Source organism: Bombus pascuorum, chromosome 8, assembly GCF_905332965.1.
Source record: "Bombus pascuorum chromosome 8, iyBomPasc1.1, whole genome shotgun sequence".
Lineage (NCBI taxonomy): Eukaryota > Metazoa > Arthropoda > Insecta > Hymenoptera > Apidae > Bombus > Bombus pascuorum.
In genome coordinates, this window is record NC_083495.1 from 1,527,464 (window position 1) to 1,545,776 (window position 18,313).

At 46.8% G+C, this 18,313-nt stretch overlaps 1 protein-coding gene across 1 annotated transcript in view; it reads left to right on the plus strand.

The window, feature by feature from the left end:
- The window catches only part of LOC132910188 (uncharacterized protein DDB_G0283697-like), a 60,224-nt gene that overhangs the window by 19,338 nt on the left and 22,573 nt on the right, over positions 1-18,313 (plus strand). The window contains exons 2-3 of the mRNA XM_060965748.1: positions 6,762-7,071; positions 10,194-10,426. Of these exons, the coding sequence (XP_060821731.1) occupies positions 6,762-7,071; positions 10,194-10,426 (543 nt within the window). The remainder of the gene's footprint in view (positions 1-6,761; positions 7,072-10,193; positions 10,427-18,313) is intronic.

An 18,313-nucleotide genomic window follows, 5' to 3' on the forward strand; every position in this document is an offset into this window, starting at 1 on the left:
GGCTCGGAGCTCCACGCCCCGGAATGCGAACGCGTTCAGTTAATTAAACATGGACAAGGCGAATTGTCGATGGTCCTCGGTATTGCCACTTGCACCCGTGCGTTACGTGGCGTGTGTGGACGCGTCATTGAAATACTGCACGGTTCAGTAGCCGCCATTGGCACGATGGCGATCTAGATTAGCTGGATCAGCTCACGGCTCGATCGTTTAGTTAGGGCTTAGATCGTTAGATCTGTTCGACCCGTCACGTCGTTTCTATCTAAGGATCGGATTTTCGAAACGATTATCGTTGATATGCAAATACTCATGGATGATCGCAGACACGAAAGCAATCGCGTGGCGTTCTTCGATCTGGTAATTTGCAGCGTCCGACACGACCATTGTCCTCAAAGAGATCTATTCCCCGATACACATGACGGTCCTGCAATAGATTTATCGTAATGGCTGTCAAAGGAGCACGGAAAAATAAATTTCCAGGCATTTATTTATCTTGAAGACTTTCTAAGGAGTGTCGACGGTTGGGTACCGCGTTCTGTAAGGCGTGAATACGAGATGATGTCATACAGGCGTTGCACCTTCTCCCTATTAACGGTCAGCAACTGTGCGTCGGAGAACTTCCAGATGATCTCATTGGTTAGCGCAAATGAACGATGTCAAAGGGCACGCTACTTGATTCATTCGTTCGATCTGTTCCCCGCCGAGGATGCTTGAACTTTCAGCCTCGGCGGTTTTCCATTTTCATTGTTCCCATTATCCGCGTTAATCGCGAGAGCGATCGCACAAGCGCGAAGGAGATAGACCGAACGAGAAGCCGTGGTCGAAGACCCCGTGGAATTCGGTATCCCGGTTCCGTCTCCGAGATCTATGAGCGTATTTCGTCAGCTCTGGGACGTTGACCGAACCCTTCGTGGTACACCGAATACGTCATTGTCAAGAAAGTTCTCTCGAAATATTTCCAAGAGCAACAAGTTCCCTAATAACGCAAAACATTTCCAGTCAAAGGGTTGAGTTTATTTTGGAATCCGGACCTGGGAACTGTAGATCGCTGACTAAACTGCCAGTGACAATCGTTTATACGATGTTTACGTGCGATGTAGATGAACGTTACGTACGATGCTAATCTCGTTTCAACGATTAATCGATGGAAATATTTGCAGGAGACAGTCGATCGTGAAAGACGAAGATCACGGAACGAATGATCGAAAGTGGCTCGAGTTGGTCGGTTACGTGTACTCGTTAGTTGGTTCGCGGGTTGGTCACACGAATCGCCCGTAAAGAAGAAGAAAGGGCGAAGAGGAGAGAAAGAGAAATGGAGAACGGGTAGACATCGATCATAAATTATCTATGAATCGCGCGGTTGCGAGCCTGTGACTAACGCTCGAATCAACCGATTGCCGTGGAGAGCTGCAAACCATCCTTTCTGATTCATCTTTTGCAATTAAAATTCCGCGTACCGTCGCCTCGTGGCACGCAGAATGAAAGAAAAAATATGTCCTGGCTGCTAGGAAGCGGCTGATGGAAAAAAGCCGTTTGACAAGCACATCCGGCGAGAGGCACGTACACGAAGAATCGAGTTTCACGCGACAAAACCGATGCATCGCCATTATACATTCGACGCGTCCTACTAATTTCACAGTTGTCGCGCGGAACGCGTCGCTCGGACAGCTGTGCAAAATGCCGCACCAGGCCAGTGCCTGATAAATTTCATAATCGTGTCGATCGTCGCTCGAACGAATCGAGACGCCCAAACCGAAGCGAGCAAAGGAATCGATCGACTCTGAAAATACTGTTTTCATGGAGATATTCAAATAGGTCGTGGCAAGAAGGTTGCGTTCAGGGGACGTGTTTCCGTTCGAATATCGCCATTTGAATATCAAATTCTAAATGGTGGAACAGTTGTCGGTAACGCGCCGAGTCACCGCGTTACGTCATGAATTTTTTTCCTCGTCGTTGATCGTGCCTAATTTTCATCTTCAGGGTCATGCTTCAACATCGAGAGATAAGCTGACGCGCGACCATCTTCTCCCTGCACTAATTGGAACGCAACCAGACGTCGCTCGTATAATCTTCCCATTCTGGAGCACGTGCGTCGCTTGTCAACTAAATCATAACCAAATGTTTGTGCTACGATCACTGGCGAAAATTGTTCGTGCCAAAAGAGTGGTATTTCCGTCGATCGATCGTCGAAGATATCGCTGGTCGCATTTGCCAAGTAAAACCGTGAAGAAACGACTGTTCGAAGTTTGATCTCAAGACGCGTCTTTTTGCAAGACCACCAGCGGCATCGCGAGGGCTTTCACGTGTTTGGAACCAAGCCAAATTTTGCTTTAGTAAGAACTCGGATTTTTGTTGACGCGCTCGGTAAAAATATTCAAGAAGTTTTCGAAGACAGTTGAACGTTTCCGTTCCGATCTGTCGGCTGTTATCATAATTAACGCGCGCGAAATAAAATTACCAAGAAAGAACGTCCAAATATTTGTCGAGGGATTTGGAAGCAGTTAAAGAACACGTCACAACCACACAGTATTTCGATGGTATGGAAACGACGGTTCGTTACGAATACCCAGAACATCGATAAATCACTTGTCCCGAGTACGATAAGACAGCTCGTAGAGGCTGCGATGAATACCGATCTAGTCGTGATAACGATACTCGTCGACTCGCCGACAAAAATGTTCCACTAATGATTCCACTATGACGGGCTATTAGACGTATGACGCGCGGAATGAGGAACAATCAGTCGTTTGATCTTTCGTTGCCTATTACAAATCGATTATCGTTAACAAGCAACGATAATATCAACGATTAATAAGATCTGGTAGTAAGATATTCGGAAATAATTGTGAACGCTTCGTGGTGCGAGGAAACTGAAAAGCTTGTGAAACATCGATTTTCTAGTTCAATAGACGGTTTACGCCCATTTGGTGGTTCGATAACGCGTTCGCACGGACGAATCCAACGGCCGCAAGTATCATCCGACAATTAAGGTGCCCATTGGTGTCTCGAGCGATTGTCATTCATATCGATTAGTTGCAATGGGCGCGAATCCATTCCTAGAAGTTACGGCAACGCATTATCAATGACGATCGTAGTCGGTTTATGGTCTCCCATGTTCAATGCCAACGACTCGCGGTGGCAGACAGCCTGGCAGCCAGGCGATCCCTTTCTTGGAACGATGAACCTGCGATTTGTATGAGGATCACACACCGAGTTGTCCGTGCCTTCGCATCCACCGCTTTGGTACCTTTCTACATTTTTTTCCTGCTATTTTTCTCTCTTTCTTTCTCCATTTCTTTCTATCCGTCTCTTCGTAGTTAAAAATACCGCCAGAAAGACTGACGGGATGGTTCGCTCGGCTTTACGCTCGTTACTACGAAAATCGATCTGCGAATATTATTTCCACCGGCGCGGCGTGGCGGATGCGTTAAAAAACTTTATTAACGACTGGTCTGCTGGCCGTCCTTGATTCGCCCCAGGTTCCAATTTCGATTAACCATTGACGTCAACCTCGGATATAAATCGAGACATCTTTGCCAAGAGTGATTCGATATCGAGTGTAAACGGTCGGTAAAAGACGACATCTTGGCAAAAGCGAACATCAAGCAAAATTAGAATGGCCGCTGATGGATAAAGGCAGATTTCCTGTTCGTTTTTGCAAGAACACCGGCCCTCGTGAACGACGCTCCTAACACAAAAATATGTAACCGAGATTTCCATAATGTAAATGACTGGCTTCTTCCATTAATTACGGCAGCTCTAAGCGGACCCACCAGACTAGGATTATTGGGTGGTCCAGCGGTGGTACGATGCCTGGACCCGATATTTAATAACAGGAGGTGCAGCCGTACCGCAGCAATGATTCTTAACGTTTGCCGTGCCGCGTAAGCTACGTTTAAGGGCGTTTAAAATATTTCTTTTCTCTCTCGTTTACACCTCGAAGACCTTTTGCTCCGAACCAATTTGTAACCGCATTTACTGTTCGACAAGCAATACAAACTGTGCTGTTCCGTTGTTCGAAACCGGGCTCTTTACTACCAACATAGTCGGTTGTGCGATCTTCGCAGGATAAATACGCTCTATGGCATTGTAAATTTTTCACCAGACACTTACGCGTGTTTCCGGTGATCGTTGCACAATTCTCCTTCGAATAAGTAACGGGTAGCGCCGATACTAATAACCATACGACACTGGTAGATTCGTTTTACGTGCCCTCCGCTTCACCCATGAAACGCGAACAAATCGAACGGCTCACGTGGACGCCAAAGATCGAATCTTGTACTCGTGCGATGTAATCGTCTGCACTGTTTTTCTGAAAGTCGTGCCAACACACCGTGATCTTTTTATAAGGGATACACGCGACTAATATTTTATAGCGGCGCGAAGACAATGCACGATAATGCACTTAACGACTGTGCTCGTTCCTGTAGCCAGCTGGCGTGCATATAAACCAACTTGATCTCTCTTCGTGATCTCTGCACCGTTTCCATCGGCCCGAAAGAATTTTCCATTAAATCGGTCGTTTGCCCGTCGTGAACGTTTCGATCGCGATGTTCACCCGCGTAAATCAATCGTCGGAATTTTAGAAGTCGACTAACGATAAATCGTCGAAAACGTACACGCGATACGCGCGTAGATCGTCGATTCCGTAACTCGTAATTGATTCATCATCGGCGGGCCTCTTGAGAAATGGCATTCGTTTGAAAGAAAAACGCGTATGGTCTAGTTTATAATGGTAAAACGGACGGTGTTATCGGCGTTGACAACGCGTTGCCAACTGTTTCGACGATGAGTGGCGAAATCCTGTAGCGCAGCTAACCGGTTAATACGGAATAAACAGCGTGTCGACAACCTCGGAATTTTTATCGTGAATTTTCACGATCTGTGACTCGCGACGATGGTCGCGCGAAGATCAGGACCGCTTGCGCATTCGGTGACCCTTGACATTCCGCCGCGACGCGCCATCATAAAACGCGGACGTTCAATTCTCCGAAATTGATTCTCCTTTTTACCGTCGTTTATCGCTACCGCTTACCATTGAATTTAATTATTATTCTCCGACACCGACTGATATCTAATCGCACACGATAGTACTCGCATTTACTCATCTGTGTACATAACAAAGTTCGACGAGCAGAGAAAACCGCGGATACCGTCGAACATGAAAAACTTTTCGATTTATAGATCTTGAAAAGTTTGGCGGGAACCGGTGGACGAGATATACGAAAGCGAAATTCAGAAAGAGCGATATCGATGGTCTTTAAATTTGGCCCAAAGCCGACCTCTTCTCAACCCTCCTGAATCCTTTGAAATCGTTAACGATAGTGCAACGCGCATCAACCAAATTTATTAGCGACCTAATCCGCTTCTTGCGATACGAGATCAAAGAGAAGAGAAGACTCGTATATTTAATCTTGTTCATACGGCAAGGGAGCTTTGAGATGCTTGCGAACAAAATATCGTTATACCGATCGAAGCGGCCAAGGTTTTTTTCCCAACGTAAATGGATTTCTTTCATAAAGTAAGGTTCGACGATGAGAAACGCATAACCACGAGAGATCGTGCGCGAATAAATGTCGCGACGCGAACAGACAGGAGCCGCGTTTGTAATTGCGATAACAACGTCATTATTCACCGACCTTTCGAAACGAGCTGCACGAGGAAATCAATCTTTTCTCATCGTTCGTAAAACATTCTTTAAAGTGAGTTACGCGTGTATCCGCACTACTAGCAGACACACACGACCAAAGGAACGCGACGATAACCGTTGTTGCATAACGAACGATACATCGGTTTTCGAGTAATTGGACGCATTGTGAGCACGTTGGGTGTCGGACAAGTTAATTCCAGCCGCCTTTTGTCCGGTTACTGATAAATTATTTCGATTTTTAGTCCCACGACCTCCGGCCACCGCTATCAGATCGAACCCGCTCGCCAAGGGATAAGTGAAAACAGACAGTCGTTTCTTTGCCTCGGGACCGTTTCTATTCAATTACCCGTTACCTCTATGCGTAGTAGAGATTTAAAGGACAATGTCCGATACGGTAGGAACGATAATAGGATAACAACGTAGGACGCGTTCGAAATTCGGGCGTGAAATTTCGCGTAACTCGGGTTTAATCGTGGAAAAAAGTCTCGCGAAGATCTGGTATATCGACGGGATGCATGTTTTTGTTGCAGCGTAATCGGTGCCGGAGCTGGCGGCACGGCCCTAAAAAAGCGCGTTTGAATGGGATCTCGAGTGTGGCATAAAACGAAAGGCACGCGAAAAAGAAACGGCAGACTACCACGAGTTTCGAGTGTTCATCGACGAGAGGCTCGCAGCTCGCAGCTGGCAGCCACACGAAGTGTCGACGGTAAACCAAGCATCCACGGAGAAATTCTGCCCGGATTGTACGTGCACACGCGCGCGATCGCAGGGATTGTTTCTATTAAGCGGCTCGAGATCAAAGCATCCAGATGTTGCAAACTGCGATTAAGTAGACCTCTGTTCTCCTTCCGGACAGTTTTCGTTCGTGCAGCGAATGGCGCGTCGCGATGAGATGCAAATTCGCTTATTAACCTTATCGCCGGGCAAAAATCTCGCGGACCAGCTGCAGGGGAGTGTTGGCCCACCCACGATTCAGAAAACGATCACGAAACTGTGATTAATTTTTTTGGATTTCTTCACCGCTAGCACGAGCTATCGCGTCAGCGAATCTTAGATAGTATTTCATCCCGAATATTTCAGCTAAAAATTCATCAAGATTTCTTTCTTCGTTCAGGACTACGCCGAGGACGAGGACGAAGACGAAACTCCGGCCACGACCACCTCGTCAACGACGACCACCACCACCACGACTACCACGACTACCACTACCACCACACCAAGGCCTGTGGTTACCCAGAATTACGATTACCGAGATCCGAGAACGTATGAGGGTGGGACAGGGGCGCAGTACAACGGCTACCAATCGAAAAGTGACTACCCGTCGATGTCGGCGCACAGCGTTCACAAGTGGCAGTCTCTGGGTACTCGAGAGAGCGTCAAAGAAACCAGAAGCAACATGCAGCAATACAATAAGAATGGGAAGAGTAAGTTGGCTTCGATCTATGCGACGTACATGCTTCGATGGCTGAATGGAAAAAAGAGACATACAGAGAATTCTGATCGCGTAGAGAAAAACCTTGTCTCGACAACCGTGCCGTAATCGAAATTCCATCCTGTCGATTTATGCAAATATTTGCAGGGCGCCCTCGAAACTGCACCTGTCTGCTCTCTTTCTCTTATAGCTGTATCGTTATTAATCGTTATTAAATCGACGATGGTGGTCTCGTAGCTATATATCTCGTCAACACGATACTTCAACCTCGCTACCAATTATTCCTCCAACATAAATATCAGACAAAAAGCGAATGACTTTCTCGTTAATTGCGGCCGACGACTAAAAATTAATAAATACAGTACCATGTACAGGAAACGTACGTGAATATCGTCATCGTCGAATAAACCGAGACGACAAGACCAATCTTTTTGCATCGCGTATTTACCTTCCGCGAGCTTATTAGAAACTTCACGTTTTCGTTTGTTCTCTCAAAGACGGTTTAGCTTCTCGAGCAATCTTCTGTAAGTGGCCCTTCCTTCTCGATCGACGGCTTCTATCACGCGAAGCAACGCTCGATCGTAACGGCAACCTATCAATATGCAAATTAATGATGACGACTGCGCCGTAGCCACCGTGATTGCAGCAACTTCAACCGCCCTTCGTTCGGGTTCTCTGGCGTATTACACGGGTTGTATACTCTCCCCTTCCCCCTCTGCTATTACCTGTTAATTCATATCGAGCCGCTCGAATCAATTTACCGCGCTTCAGACACGCCGTCTACCAATGCTTGCTCGATCCTCATTGTTGCTCGTTCTCGGTAAGTTCTGTTTCAGGGCAGCATTGCGTTGCGAATTAAATGTAACTTTTTGCAACGATCGTATTCGCCGCGACAAATCAAGGCCACGATAATTCGGACTAAGACAACCTCGTTTGAAACGGAGCGGTCGCGCGAAAGAAAGAGAATCAATCTGGCCGGCGGAAAAATCAAGGACAATCAGATCTAATCCCTTTCTCTTATAATACATTCCAGAATACGTTTGAATACAGGATGTTCGACGAGCGAGCATACTTTAGCTTCCCTGACGGTCGTGCCTCTATTGTAAACGCGCCGATATAATCTCGTGTCAGTGCAGCCGTGGCGAGAATAACGCCTACGTTCGAAATTAGCATAAAGCCAGATCGCCGACGAAGATTAAACCAAAGAAAATAATCTCCGCCAGGAGACATTTCCGAAACTTCTCCCTCGTTTTATTTACACTTCCGCGCCACGCGTCGTCATTCCGCTCGTACCTATATATATCGCTCACAACGAATATCGTTATGTTTGTATTACTAGTTGCAATTTTCCTGCTCTTTCCTCTCCAGTCAAATTGCCTTTTCCGTTTTCCCTTGCTGCCTTTGCCGCTGTTCGCAATTTCTTTTTCGATATCCTTAGCTTGCTCTTTACAGCTAAAAATATCTGCAAATAATTTCCACAAAACTATGGTAGAAACAATTTTGGAGAAAGCGGTCATTAGACGACACTGACCGCACGATGGATGCCATCCGCGATACATGCTCGGTCAAGATGGGACAGGGTGCAGACGAGATCCCTCGACTATCGTAGGAAATCGTGCGGCAGAAATTAAGTAGGACCTTTCGTGAAATATACCGACGGCAACCGTGAATTTTTTTTCGTGAACTCTGATGAGCGATGTTTAACCTCGAAGAGCACCCGTTATTATCGGTCAGGTGGTAATAATTTCTTCGTAATTTTGACCCTCGGTTTTAATTTCAATTAATTTCAAGAAATAATCATCGCGTTTAATAATCGGTACTAATCGTTACAGATGTTGCATTCCTCGATCTGTCTAACACGAAGAAATAATGTTTAATAAGTATAGCTGGTAGTAAAGATATAGCGAGATGACGAGAAAGATGCGCAATGTCCTTGATGTCTATCGATGTTACTGCCTGATGGCGTAATTCAAGACCTCACGATATCTCGAAGGACTACCGTAATTGTTTCGTCATCGTTCCCTCGTTGTCTTGAATCAGCTTCTTTTCTTTCGCGGTTCTCACACCGCGACAACGCAATTTCATCGGCCGAAACGAACCAGGCAACTGGAGGTCGCGGTTCCTCGAATAAACGAACGGCGCTCTCTCGTTAAGAGATCGAGAGCTGCTTCTTCGAAGCGCGGCCTGGAGTGCTCGTAATTTCGCGAACCGCATAACCCTGGTTTTATATCCGCGCGCGGCACAGAGGCATCGCTCTTAGTCACAGTCATCCAAAGACCGACATTTGTACGTCATCCGTGGATACGATCGTTGACAAACGATAGTTTAACGAACGTCGAGTGGAATTCCCGATCATCTCCGGGTTCACCGATCAGCCGCAATAGTTTTCGATTATACACAACGGTTCCGCGATGTCTCGCTGGAATCGAGTTGCTCCGAACTTGGCCCGATTAACCCCATCGACGAGATCCGGCGAGTCTGGCTCCCGGACAGACCATAAACCTCCAATTTACAATCGTCGAGACGCCGTCGAGAAAACTTTGTTACGACGTTTTGCTAAAAATACCCCGCTTTGTCGTGACCAGACTCATGAATCTCGTGCCCCACGGATACGTAACCGCGACACCGAGTGCAGAGCCGTCAGTGCAGGCGTTGCAGCAACACTATCTTTATTTATGCGGCGATTAGCGCGCGTTTATATCTTAATATCGAGGCACGATCGTAGGAACGCGCCTTAACCTCCATGGATTCTTCCTGGCACCTCGAGTCGCGGCTGTTTCAGCTAGGATTTATTGATTTCTAGGTACAATGTAGTTTCTCCCGTAGTCGTCCATACAAATTGCAGAGAGCGATAGCTGCGGCATAATTATCGACGCTCCGTGAAACGCGTAGAAAGCGATTAGGTATCTGCGCGCTGAATCAATAGAAAGCTCGCATGACTTATGTCACCTGCCTTACAGATTCATTTTAAAATGTCGAGGCGAGCTGTCACGCGACATCTCGCGCGTCTAGTGACCAAGAGAATAGAAGGCAATTTCTTTTCCAAGGCTAAACTTTCCTCGATTTGTCTTGGCAAGCAAGGTCGGTATAGCGAATTGACGAACTGTGTTTCAGCGGCGGAAATCCGAGAGGCTCTTCAACACGCGATGAAGGTATCGCGAGAGGGCAGCTGCCGATGGCCACGACCGAGGGTGATTCCGGTTCGTGACGTTTACCCAAGCCCGTCGATCACCTACATTCCACACTGCGCCATCTTGCACAGGTGCTCAGACGACACCGGATGCTGCAGATCGGAAGCGCTCACCTGCGTGCCTAAGCTCTCGCACCGCGTCGAGCTCTCCTTCTATGTAAGTAAATCTTCCTTTTGTCCCGATACGAATCCCGCGCGACCATTTGCCATGACGACGCGCCATGCAAATTCACGCTACAGTCGAGTAGAACATGCTTCTCGATCGAACGACAAACTAACCCGCGACCGTAGGCTCGTTACACGATAGATAAATCGAGCGTGAGAGAGGGAAAAACGGACAGAGAGAAAGACAGAGAAAGGCAGATGTAAGTAGATACATTGCACGGCGCAGAACGATGGATGCCACGAAGCAACAAGGAAGACTTTATCACCGAGGAGAAAGTACCATTAATCGTGTAAAGTGTATTACGGAGAATTTATTAGCAAGAAGTCAAAGAGTCGCGGTATTCCGACGTAATTTATAGGACACACTATCGCCGATATCAAAACGCAAATCGCCAACGATTTGAAACTTTGTCCGACGGAGGCGCGCGAGAGTTTTCTGGCTCATTGCGTACACGACGGTTAATGAACAGCGACGTTATCTGCGAACCGCGAATTCGATGACTAGACAAAACATGCTTATCTAGTATGAACTAGAAAAAAAATTGGTCACGTAAATTTCTCGGCTTTCATGCCTGCCCATTAGTGTCACGGAAAACAGGTATACATAGTCCGTGCGTTCGTTGGAATGTCGGTGGAATTATTTTTCCTTATCTCCGGTTAGCTACGCGACCGCGTACGATCGAGCGTCAGAATTTATCGAGGTGTTCGTTACGCTAGCGCTCCTTGCAACCGCAAACTCCAACAATTCTATTGCAACTATTCGTCAATTTGTATTTCGACGAGCGTCGCTAATCGATGCTAAAAGCAAGTCTTCCGGGTCGATGCCTGATTCAATCCACCAAGCACGCGATGCGTTCTCCAATCGATACTACGAACCGCTTATGAGGATCGACGCACCCTTTTAAAATCAGTATGGCCGTAATTGAACGGACGACACGCGCCTTCTCTCACGGTGGTCCATCGCGATGCATCGTGTCGTGCTAATCATGCAACACTATATTTATGCACGAAATTTGATCCCCGACTAAATTATCGGTTCTCCTACCTGTATATTACGCTTGATTGTCGTCGATGCGCGGGCTTAAGGTCTGCTCGCAATTGCGCGCGCTTGTCCACGCAAACGCGAAACTCGTTTCGACCTTCTGACCGGATCGATCCACCGGATTCGACGAGGTACGAAATTCTCTCGCTGGAAATTCGCAATTGCAAAGAAAAAGGTTCGCCGACAAAGGAATCGTTTTCCATCCATAAAATTTCATTTTTCGAACCGGTAGTCAGGATTGTGCAATTGATCGCGGATGCAGGTTAGGTTTAAAGGTGCACTTCGTGCAACCCGATACTTTTGTAGCACCGTTTTATCCCGCCATTACAGACAGCTTGATCGATACGCCCCTTTCTCTTCCTCGTTTTCGATCCAGCTTAATATAATCAAATTCCGCATATACGACCGATAGATCGCGCCTCGTGTTGAAATTTTGAAATTTTCGACCAACATGCGGTGCTTCTACGTGTGACTGTTGCATTATCTCGAAGTAATAAATGCGTAACCTGAAAATTGTATACGTGTTTACCGTAGATGGTTGGAAAACAGAGATGACTCAGTTCCGTCGACGAGGAATAATCTAGCGACTAGGTCAATTAGGTGCTAACAATGTCTCATCGAACGCGGTTTGTCGCCGATAATATCGCAACCGAGGACGTCTCGCTGATGTTTGCAATAAATTACGCAAAGCTTGAGCAGAGAAATACGCATGGAGGTTAACTACAAATATTTGAGCGAACCGCAAAAATGTAACAGACAAACGGTTATTAAAGACAACAAATCGAGCGTAACGCGTTTGAAAAGCAATCGCTAGGGTTTTTGCGCTCGGTAGAAAGTGTGGTTCCACTCTTTTCTAAATCGTTCTCAGTCTATCAGTGTACAAAATCCTAAATTAATAGCGTTATTTCGTGAGTCATTGCGAAGTAAAGCTTCGTGGAAGATAAAAAATAGAAAACGTTCATATATAAGAATAGAAGACTTTCGAATCGTTATTACCGAAAGTTTGCACGCTGAGCGTTTCGTTTGGTTTAAACGAATACGAACGATGCTCGAAAACGGGTGCGTTCCCTGGACGCGAAACAGCGTAGCTATAGATTTTCAGTGACGAGGGCTCGGCAAGTCATTAAACTTCACTAGCGATCTTAATGAATCAATTAATCGTAATAGATCTATCGCATCCCTACTGGACTGCAATCCACGCGTCGTGGATTAGATTGAACTACATTCCTAGGCGATCCAGCGAAACATCTTTCAACCAAGTTGTTCGTATCGTTTCTCTATCGAGTTACTTTCCGTACCAATTCAACGTTCAGGAATCACGTTTTTTTATCTTCACTACATTTTTACTATATTTTTTGCTATATTCTGTGCTGAGACCGGAAGATTCGAGCGACGAACGGTATATACGCACAGATTGTTAAAACCTGCCGTATGATGTTCTCGAGACTCCGCATGGCATTAAAAATAAAAACCATCTCGATATAAATCGCAATAAGCGGGCCATGTAATTGCCAATGCAAAGGTGCAATAACACCGCGGGTATAATTTGCATTTCGCAGTGATTATCATTCGAGCTTCGCCAAGCAACATTAGCATAAGTTCTCGTCGACTATTGTCGGAATCGATGGCGGGCTGTGTAAATACGCGACATCGTATTGTCGGATCTTCACGAATTAACGCTCGATGCTCTCGGGGTGGTTCGAATGGTCTCGCTCGTGATACGGTGGCGGTCGAATTTCGTGCTTTACGATCGCACGGACTGCATATTTCTGTCCGCAAAGACGGAACAGATGTCTTGCGAAGACTTGAACTCAGTCACGTCATAAAGGACGTTTCATAAGTCGTAATCTTGGAGTGGCTCGCGCGAATCGCGACCGACCTCTCTCACACGACTACGGGGATCGTCGACCGTTTAACTTCTCAAGGCGAGAGTCTGCACGGGAAAGAACAGAGAAGCGCTCATCGGGACAAGGAGGAAACAAAAAATCTCTCGATTAGACGTCGAACCGCTAGATAGGATTGGAACGATCGATCGCGTGTTCGTTGGATCGCGAGAGGTATTTCATAAAACGCGAAAACGTTAATTGCACGTCGAAGAACTGCTATGTACTTTCTAAAGCGTACTTTATCTCGGCAGGGATCATTCGATATATCGTTTGGTTGTACACCCACGCGGAAAGTATGGCCAATCAGCGGCAACAACCGATTGTGATAAATGTACAGGGCCAGGGCCACTAGGGATCTCTGCTGGGAGAGAAGCCCATAAATTTAATGAGATACATTGGGTTTTTTTTTCGTTGTGTCATGGTCCGATACTGTGCTGTAGAATGCGAGCAATCCTACCCTCGGTCGTAATATTGCTCGCACAATGCTGCTAAACCGTTATATCAATTACGGAGCGAACGCGGCAGTCGTAGACGAGGAAGAAAAACGCAACGAGACGCGACAAAGATCGATCGAGATCGACGAAAGCTGCTTCGGCTACGAATGAGCGGCGTTACGGCCAGCGAAAAAATATGCCAGAGAGTTCACGAAGTAAAAACCCTTTGCCAAGCTGACAGCTCTTTGCAGCGAGTGCCCGACGAGACGGCGTGCTCCAGTTAACATCTATAATTATCACGAGCAACCCCTTGCGTTGACACCTGCCGTGGAAGACGCGTTTACTCCATCCGTCTGTCGAACCTACGGATCACGACTTTATCACTGAGCTTTTCCGCCCGCGAATGAGTCAGTTTCACAGCCACACCGAAATTGGCTAAGTATCAAATTTGCTTCGGACGCGGATGTGCAAGTTCCTTGTTGCTGCCGAGATTCTACATCGTCCATGATGTATGCAGATCCGCAACTAAGTGCGACACGAACCTTAGGGTTTATTAATAGTCAGCCAACGTGGCTTCCGTGATACCGAAATACGCTGATTTATAATCTCACCCTAGGTCCCGGCTCGTGCCCCCGGAAAAGTAACTGGGTTAACGTCTGTCGATCGTTAAGACCTTCTAAAAACGCCGTGCGTACGGTGCCCATTCGAAAGATGCAGTATATTACAGCCCACGGTGTTCCACGAATTACCATCAAATCCTAGATGAAACAAGAGACGGGAACATCATGAACCCGTAGGTACCAACGGCATCCTATCGTCGATGTTTCTCCGAAACGTTTCGAATTTCACTTTATGCCAAGTTTTCTCGCTTGCCAGATACTGTTATAGCAGATCCAGCGCCATACTATCACCCATCTTCGTCGGTAGCTTGCGACGATTTACGATCCTACCGATTAAACGCGATCGTTTGATCGGGTAAACGCTACGGGCGATGCATCGCGCAACCGTATCGTGTATTTCCAACGCGACGATTATTTCCAACACGACCGGATATGCATTACCGTACCACTTTTCGATACGGCTCAGTCACCTCGTTTCCTCGCATTTGCATCAACGGCGATTGCGATTTTTACGCAGAAACCGACGACTCGAAGCGAGGATAACGTACCGGTGTTTGTCTCGGTTGATGTATGACGGAATCGTCGTAGCTGGTGAGGGAAGGTCGTCGATTTTCTAATTCGATTTCTCCGCGAATCACATCGCAATCCCGGGAGAAAACATCGCGTGTCTCTTGTTTATTCGATTCCGCGATGACTAATGCCTTGCATCAGTTTGCGCGAGAAAATCATTCGAAACCGCGACGAAATTGAAGGAAAGACCTATGGCGTTGCTTCGACGAGCGAGAAGTTCAACGTAATTCGTTACTTTTTATCCAATACAAGCGTAAGCTGTGTATAGTCGATAAACATAGAAACGACATTGAAGGAAAGTTGGAAAACCTCGTTAGCACTTTGCTATTTATTTGACTTCGCTTTAGTCTCTTTCCCTCATATTTTCAGTTGGTTTATTTGTACTGCCGCTTAAATTGTTTACCTTACGTTTTCATATAACTGCTTTTCCATCTGTTTAGTTATGTTCGAGTTTACACGAAACTTCTGGAATTCTCTAAAACCCTGCGACTAGAAACCTGCTCGTACTATCTCCTCGTGCTATCATCGATGGTGCACAGGACATGGAACGCGTTAACGAAGTCCCCCGATAATTCAAAGTAAAACCATACAGGTACGAGCAGTTACGAGGTTCTTCAAAGTATCTAGGGTGACCAGAATCATTTCTATCGAGTCACTATTTATGTTCTAGTGCCATTAGTTATCGCGAAAGCTTTAAAGCTTTAAAGCTGCCATAGTCCCGGGTCGTAATTCGGGGCGGCGGCTGTGGCACAGGCCTTTCTCCCTGAAGATACTAGAGTGGCGATATTCACCGTCGCGTAATCGGCCATAAAACGTTTCGACAGATTTTTTCCTCGCCATGTATACGAACAGGCGTGAGCGAGGATCGCAACGGCGTCGCGATAATTGCACGCTACTCGACGTTCGGTGAGTCGTTAACCTCGAAACGGAATCGCAGTTAACAATTTCGGTCGGGCAAAGTAGCGAGAGATCGATGAAAATTTGACAAAGCGAAATTTGAGTAGGTGCGTCGCTGGGCTCGAAGCCAGCTACTATAACGGCCAATGGATTCCCTCCACGAAAACGAATTACCTTGCTGGATATTGTTTTAGTCAATCTCGAAACAACGATCGCAAACCTGCTTTCGCTCTTGGCGTTTGGTCAGCCGTCGGAAATGCACGCGGAGGCGAATAAAAGCCGGACGAGTGCGATGAGCGAGATGGAAACGCTGCGAGCGTTAAAACGAAAACGAATTTCTTTCCATGGAAATCTGCGCGAAGGTGCAACTCAGTAAAATGGACTTTCGTCTCCCTAAGCAAGATACGAGAAAGGATATACAGCTATTAACCCTCGGAGAACTTGTTTCCGAGACGAGAGAAGAAGACCAAGATTCAACGAAATGCGTAGGAGATGCCAATCGGAAGGACTGAGGCTAGTTATCATTTTTAATGGTTCCCCGGAGTTGCCAGGCTGCTCGCTACCAGAATCAACGGCCACCTCGTTGTTTCTGGGTAAAAGGGGACCTCACGCAAGATTAACGATGCCTGTCTGACGTCGTGAATGGAGACTCGCATCGCCACAGACATGCCCGTCATTTTAATGGGACGCCGACGTGGCTCTTATTTCGGAATTACACCTGACCTGACGGAACCGAGTTCCTGACAGGTGGCAGCGAAGAAATGCCGTCCCATCGGACCTCCTTATCGCGTAAGCCTCTTACGCGAGTGCCCTGAGTTAAACCGTTTAAACCACGGGAAATAAACGACGTCTCGACGTGTCGTGCGGGCAATCGGTGTTTCGTGCGGTCCACACCGACTGTCCGATAATTTTCGTGTTTGTACAAGAGGAAAGAAAGAGACTAGAAGAATCGCTCGCTATCGTCGATGCTTTAACTGGGAAGATTTAAACCAAGATTCGATAGCAACCGAATTCGTGTAGCATCGGTTCCATTTGCCACGAGAAAGAAGACAGATGGAAGATGCGATGAACAGTAAAATACGCGTTAAAAATCAATCGTACAGCCAAGCTGACAAAAGGGAGGATCGCAGTCACGACTTCCTTTTCCGCTGGTCCGTGGAGACTCGCCTACTCGCGCTGACCCCATAGGGTCAGCTGTCAGCTATCGATAGTCCCGCCTCGTACACACCAGACATACCCTCACATGCTAAGCACCGTGTTATTTCTATTTTTGTTCGAATGTCGGTAGATACGAGTGCGATGCATCGTAGTCCCGGTGTTCGGTGCGTGCTCGTTCACGACCACGTACATTCTCGCGGAGAACGTTTACCGCATCATCGTCGATCCCACATTTCACAAACGAGTCCGATGGCTTCGCTCCAATCAGATACGCTCCTTTTACGCCAGTCAATGAAATTTCCCGTTTACGATCTACCTTTGACAACTTTCGATCAATGATACTCGGTTAATTCGATAATCGACCGACAAGCGAGAACGTTCGAAACTTTGCTCGAAACGAATATCCCAGTTAACTCGATGAATAATTCTCGATGATCAGGTAGCGTAAAACGGTGTCTCTACTGTTTTATAATCCATTGTCTCGACGCGTGGAAAATGGCTCGCCACGTTCGATGAAAGTCCCAGATAACAGACGAGTCTAGTTACGCTTACCGCTTCTGCTGGAGAGTCTTAGACGATCCCGTCAGAGTGTTGCCGCTCGGACGGCCGGAGAAGTTGATAATTAACGGCAGTCGAATTCGACACCGTGTATACGTATAATAGTCGTTGGGAACGGTGTGGGTCGATCGCGGGTGCGTATTATCGAGAGAAGGCTACTAGTTGCGAGAAAAAGCAGAAACAGGATGCTGCTCGGTAAGTCACACGACCGGATAAGATTACATCTTTTGAACTGTTCGAGAAACGTGATTTACAGAGCATAGTTTAGGAATAAATCTCCTGCGAGCAGATTCGTCTGTTCTTCGTTCGTTGGAAGTTATATAATATTACACGCTATTACAGCCATCGAGTTAATAAGCGTTTGGTAGCGATCGCGTGAAACTTCAAGCGACAACCGGTCAGCAGGAGTTGCCGGTTGTTTTCTACGTTCAAGTCGCGCGCGCGCACACCATCCTGCGCCGTCTTTCCCTTTTTTTCTTCGCGCTACCTTTCGTAATAGACACTCGTGCCAAGCAAATTAGCATAAGACCGCTGGGCGATGCAATTTATTTGCAGCTAGTGCCACGTCCGCTACATCGTCGGCCAATCGCCGTTTCTCGAATAAAGAATCGCAAAATCCGCTATCTTACGCGTTTCTTTCTTTACTTGTCGATCGATCTCTTCTTCGCTCGGAAATAGAATGAATTTTTGCCGGACGTTCCAGAGGATTGAAAG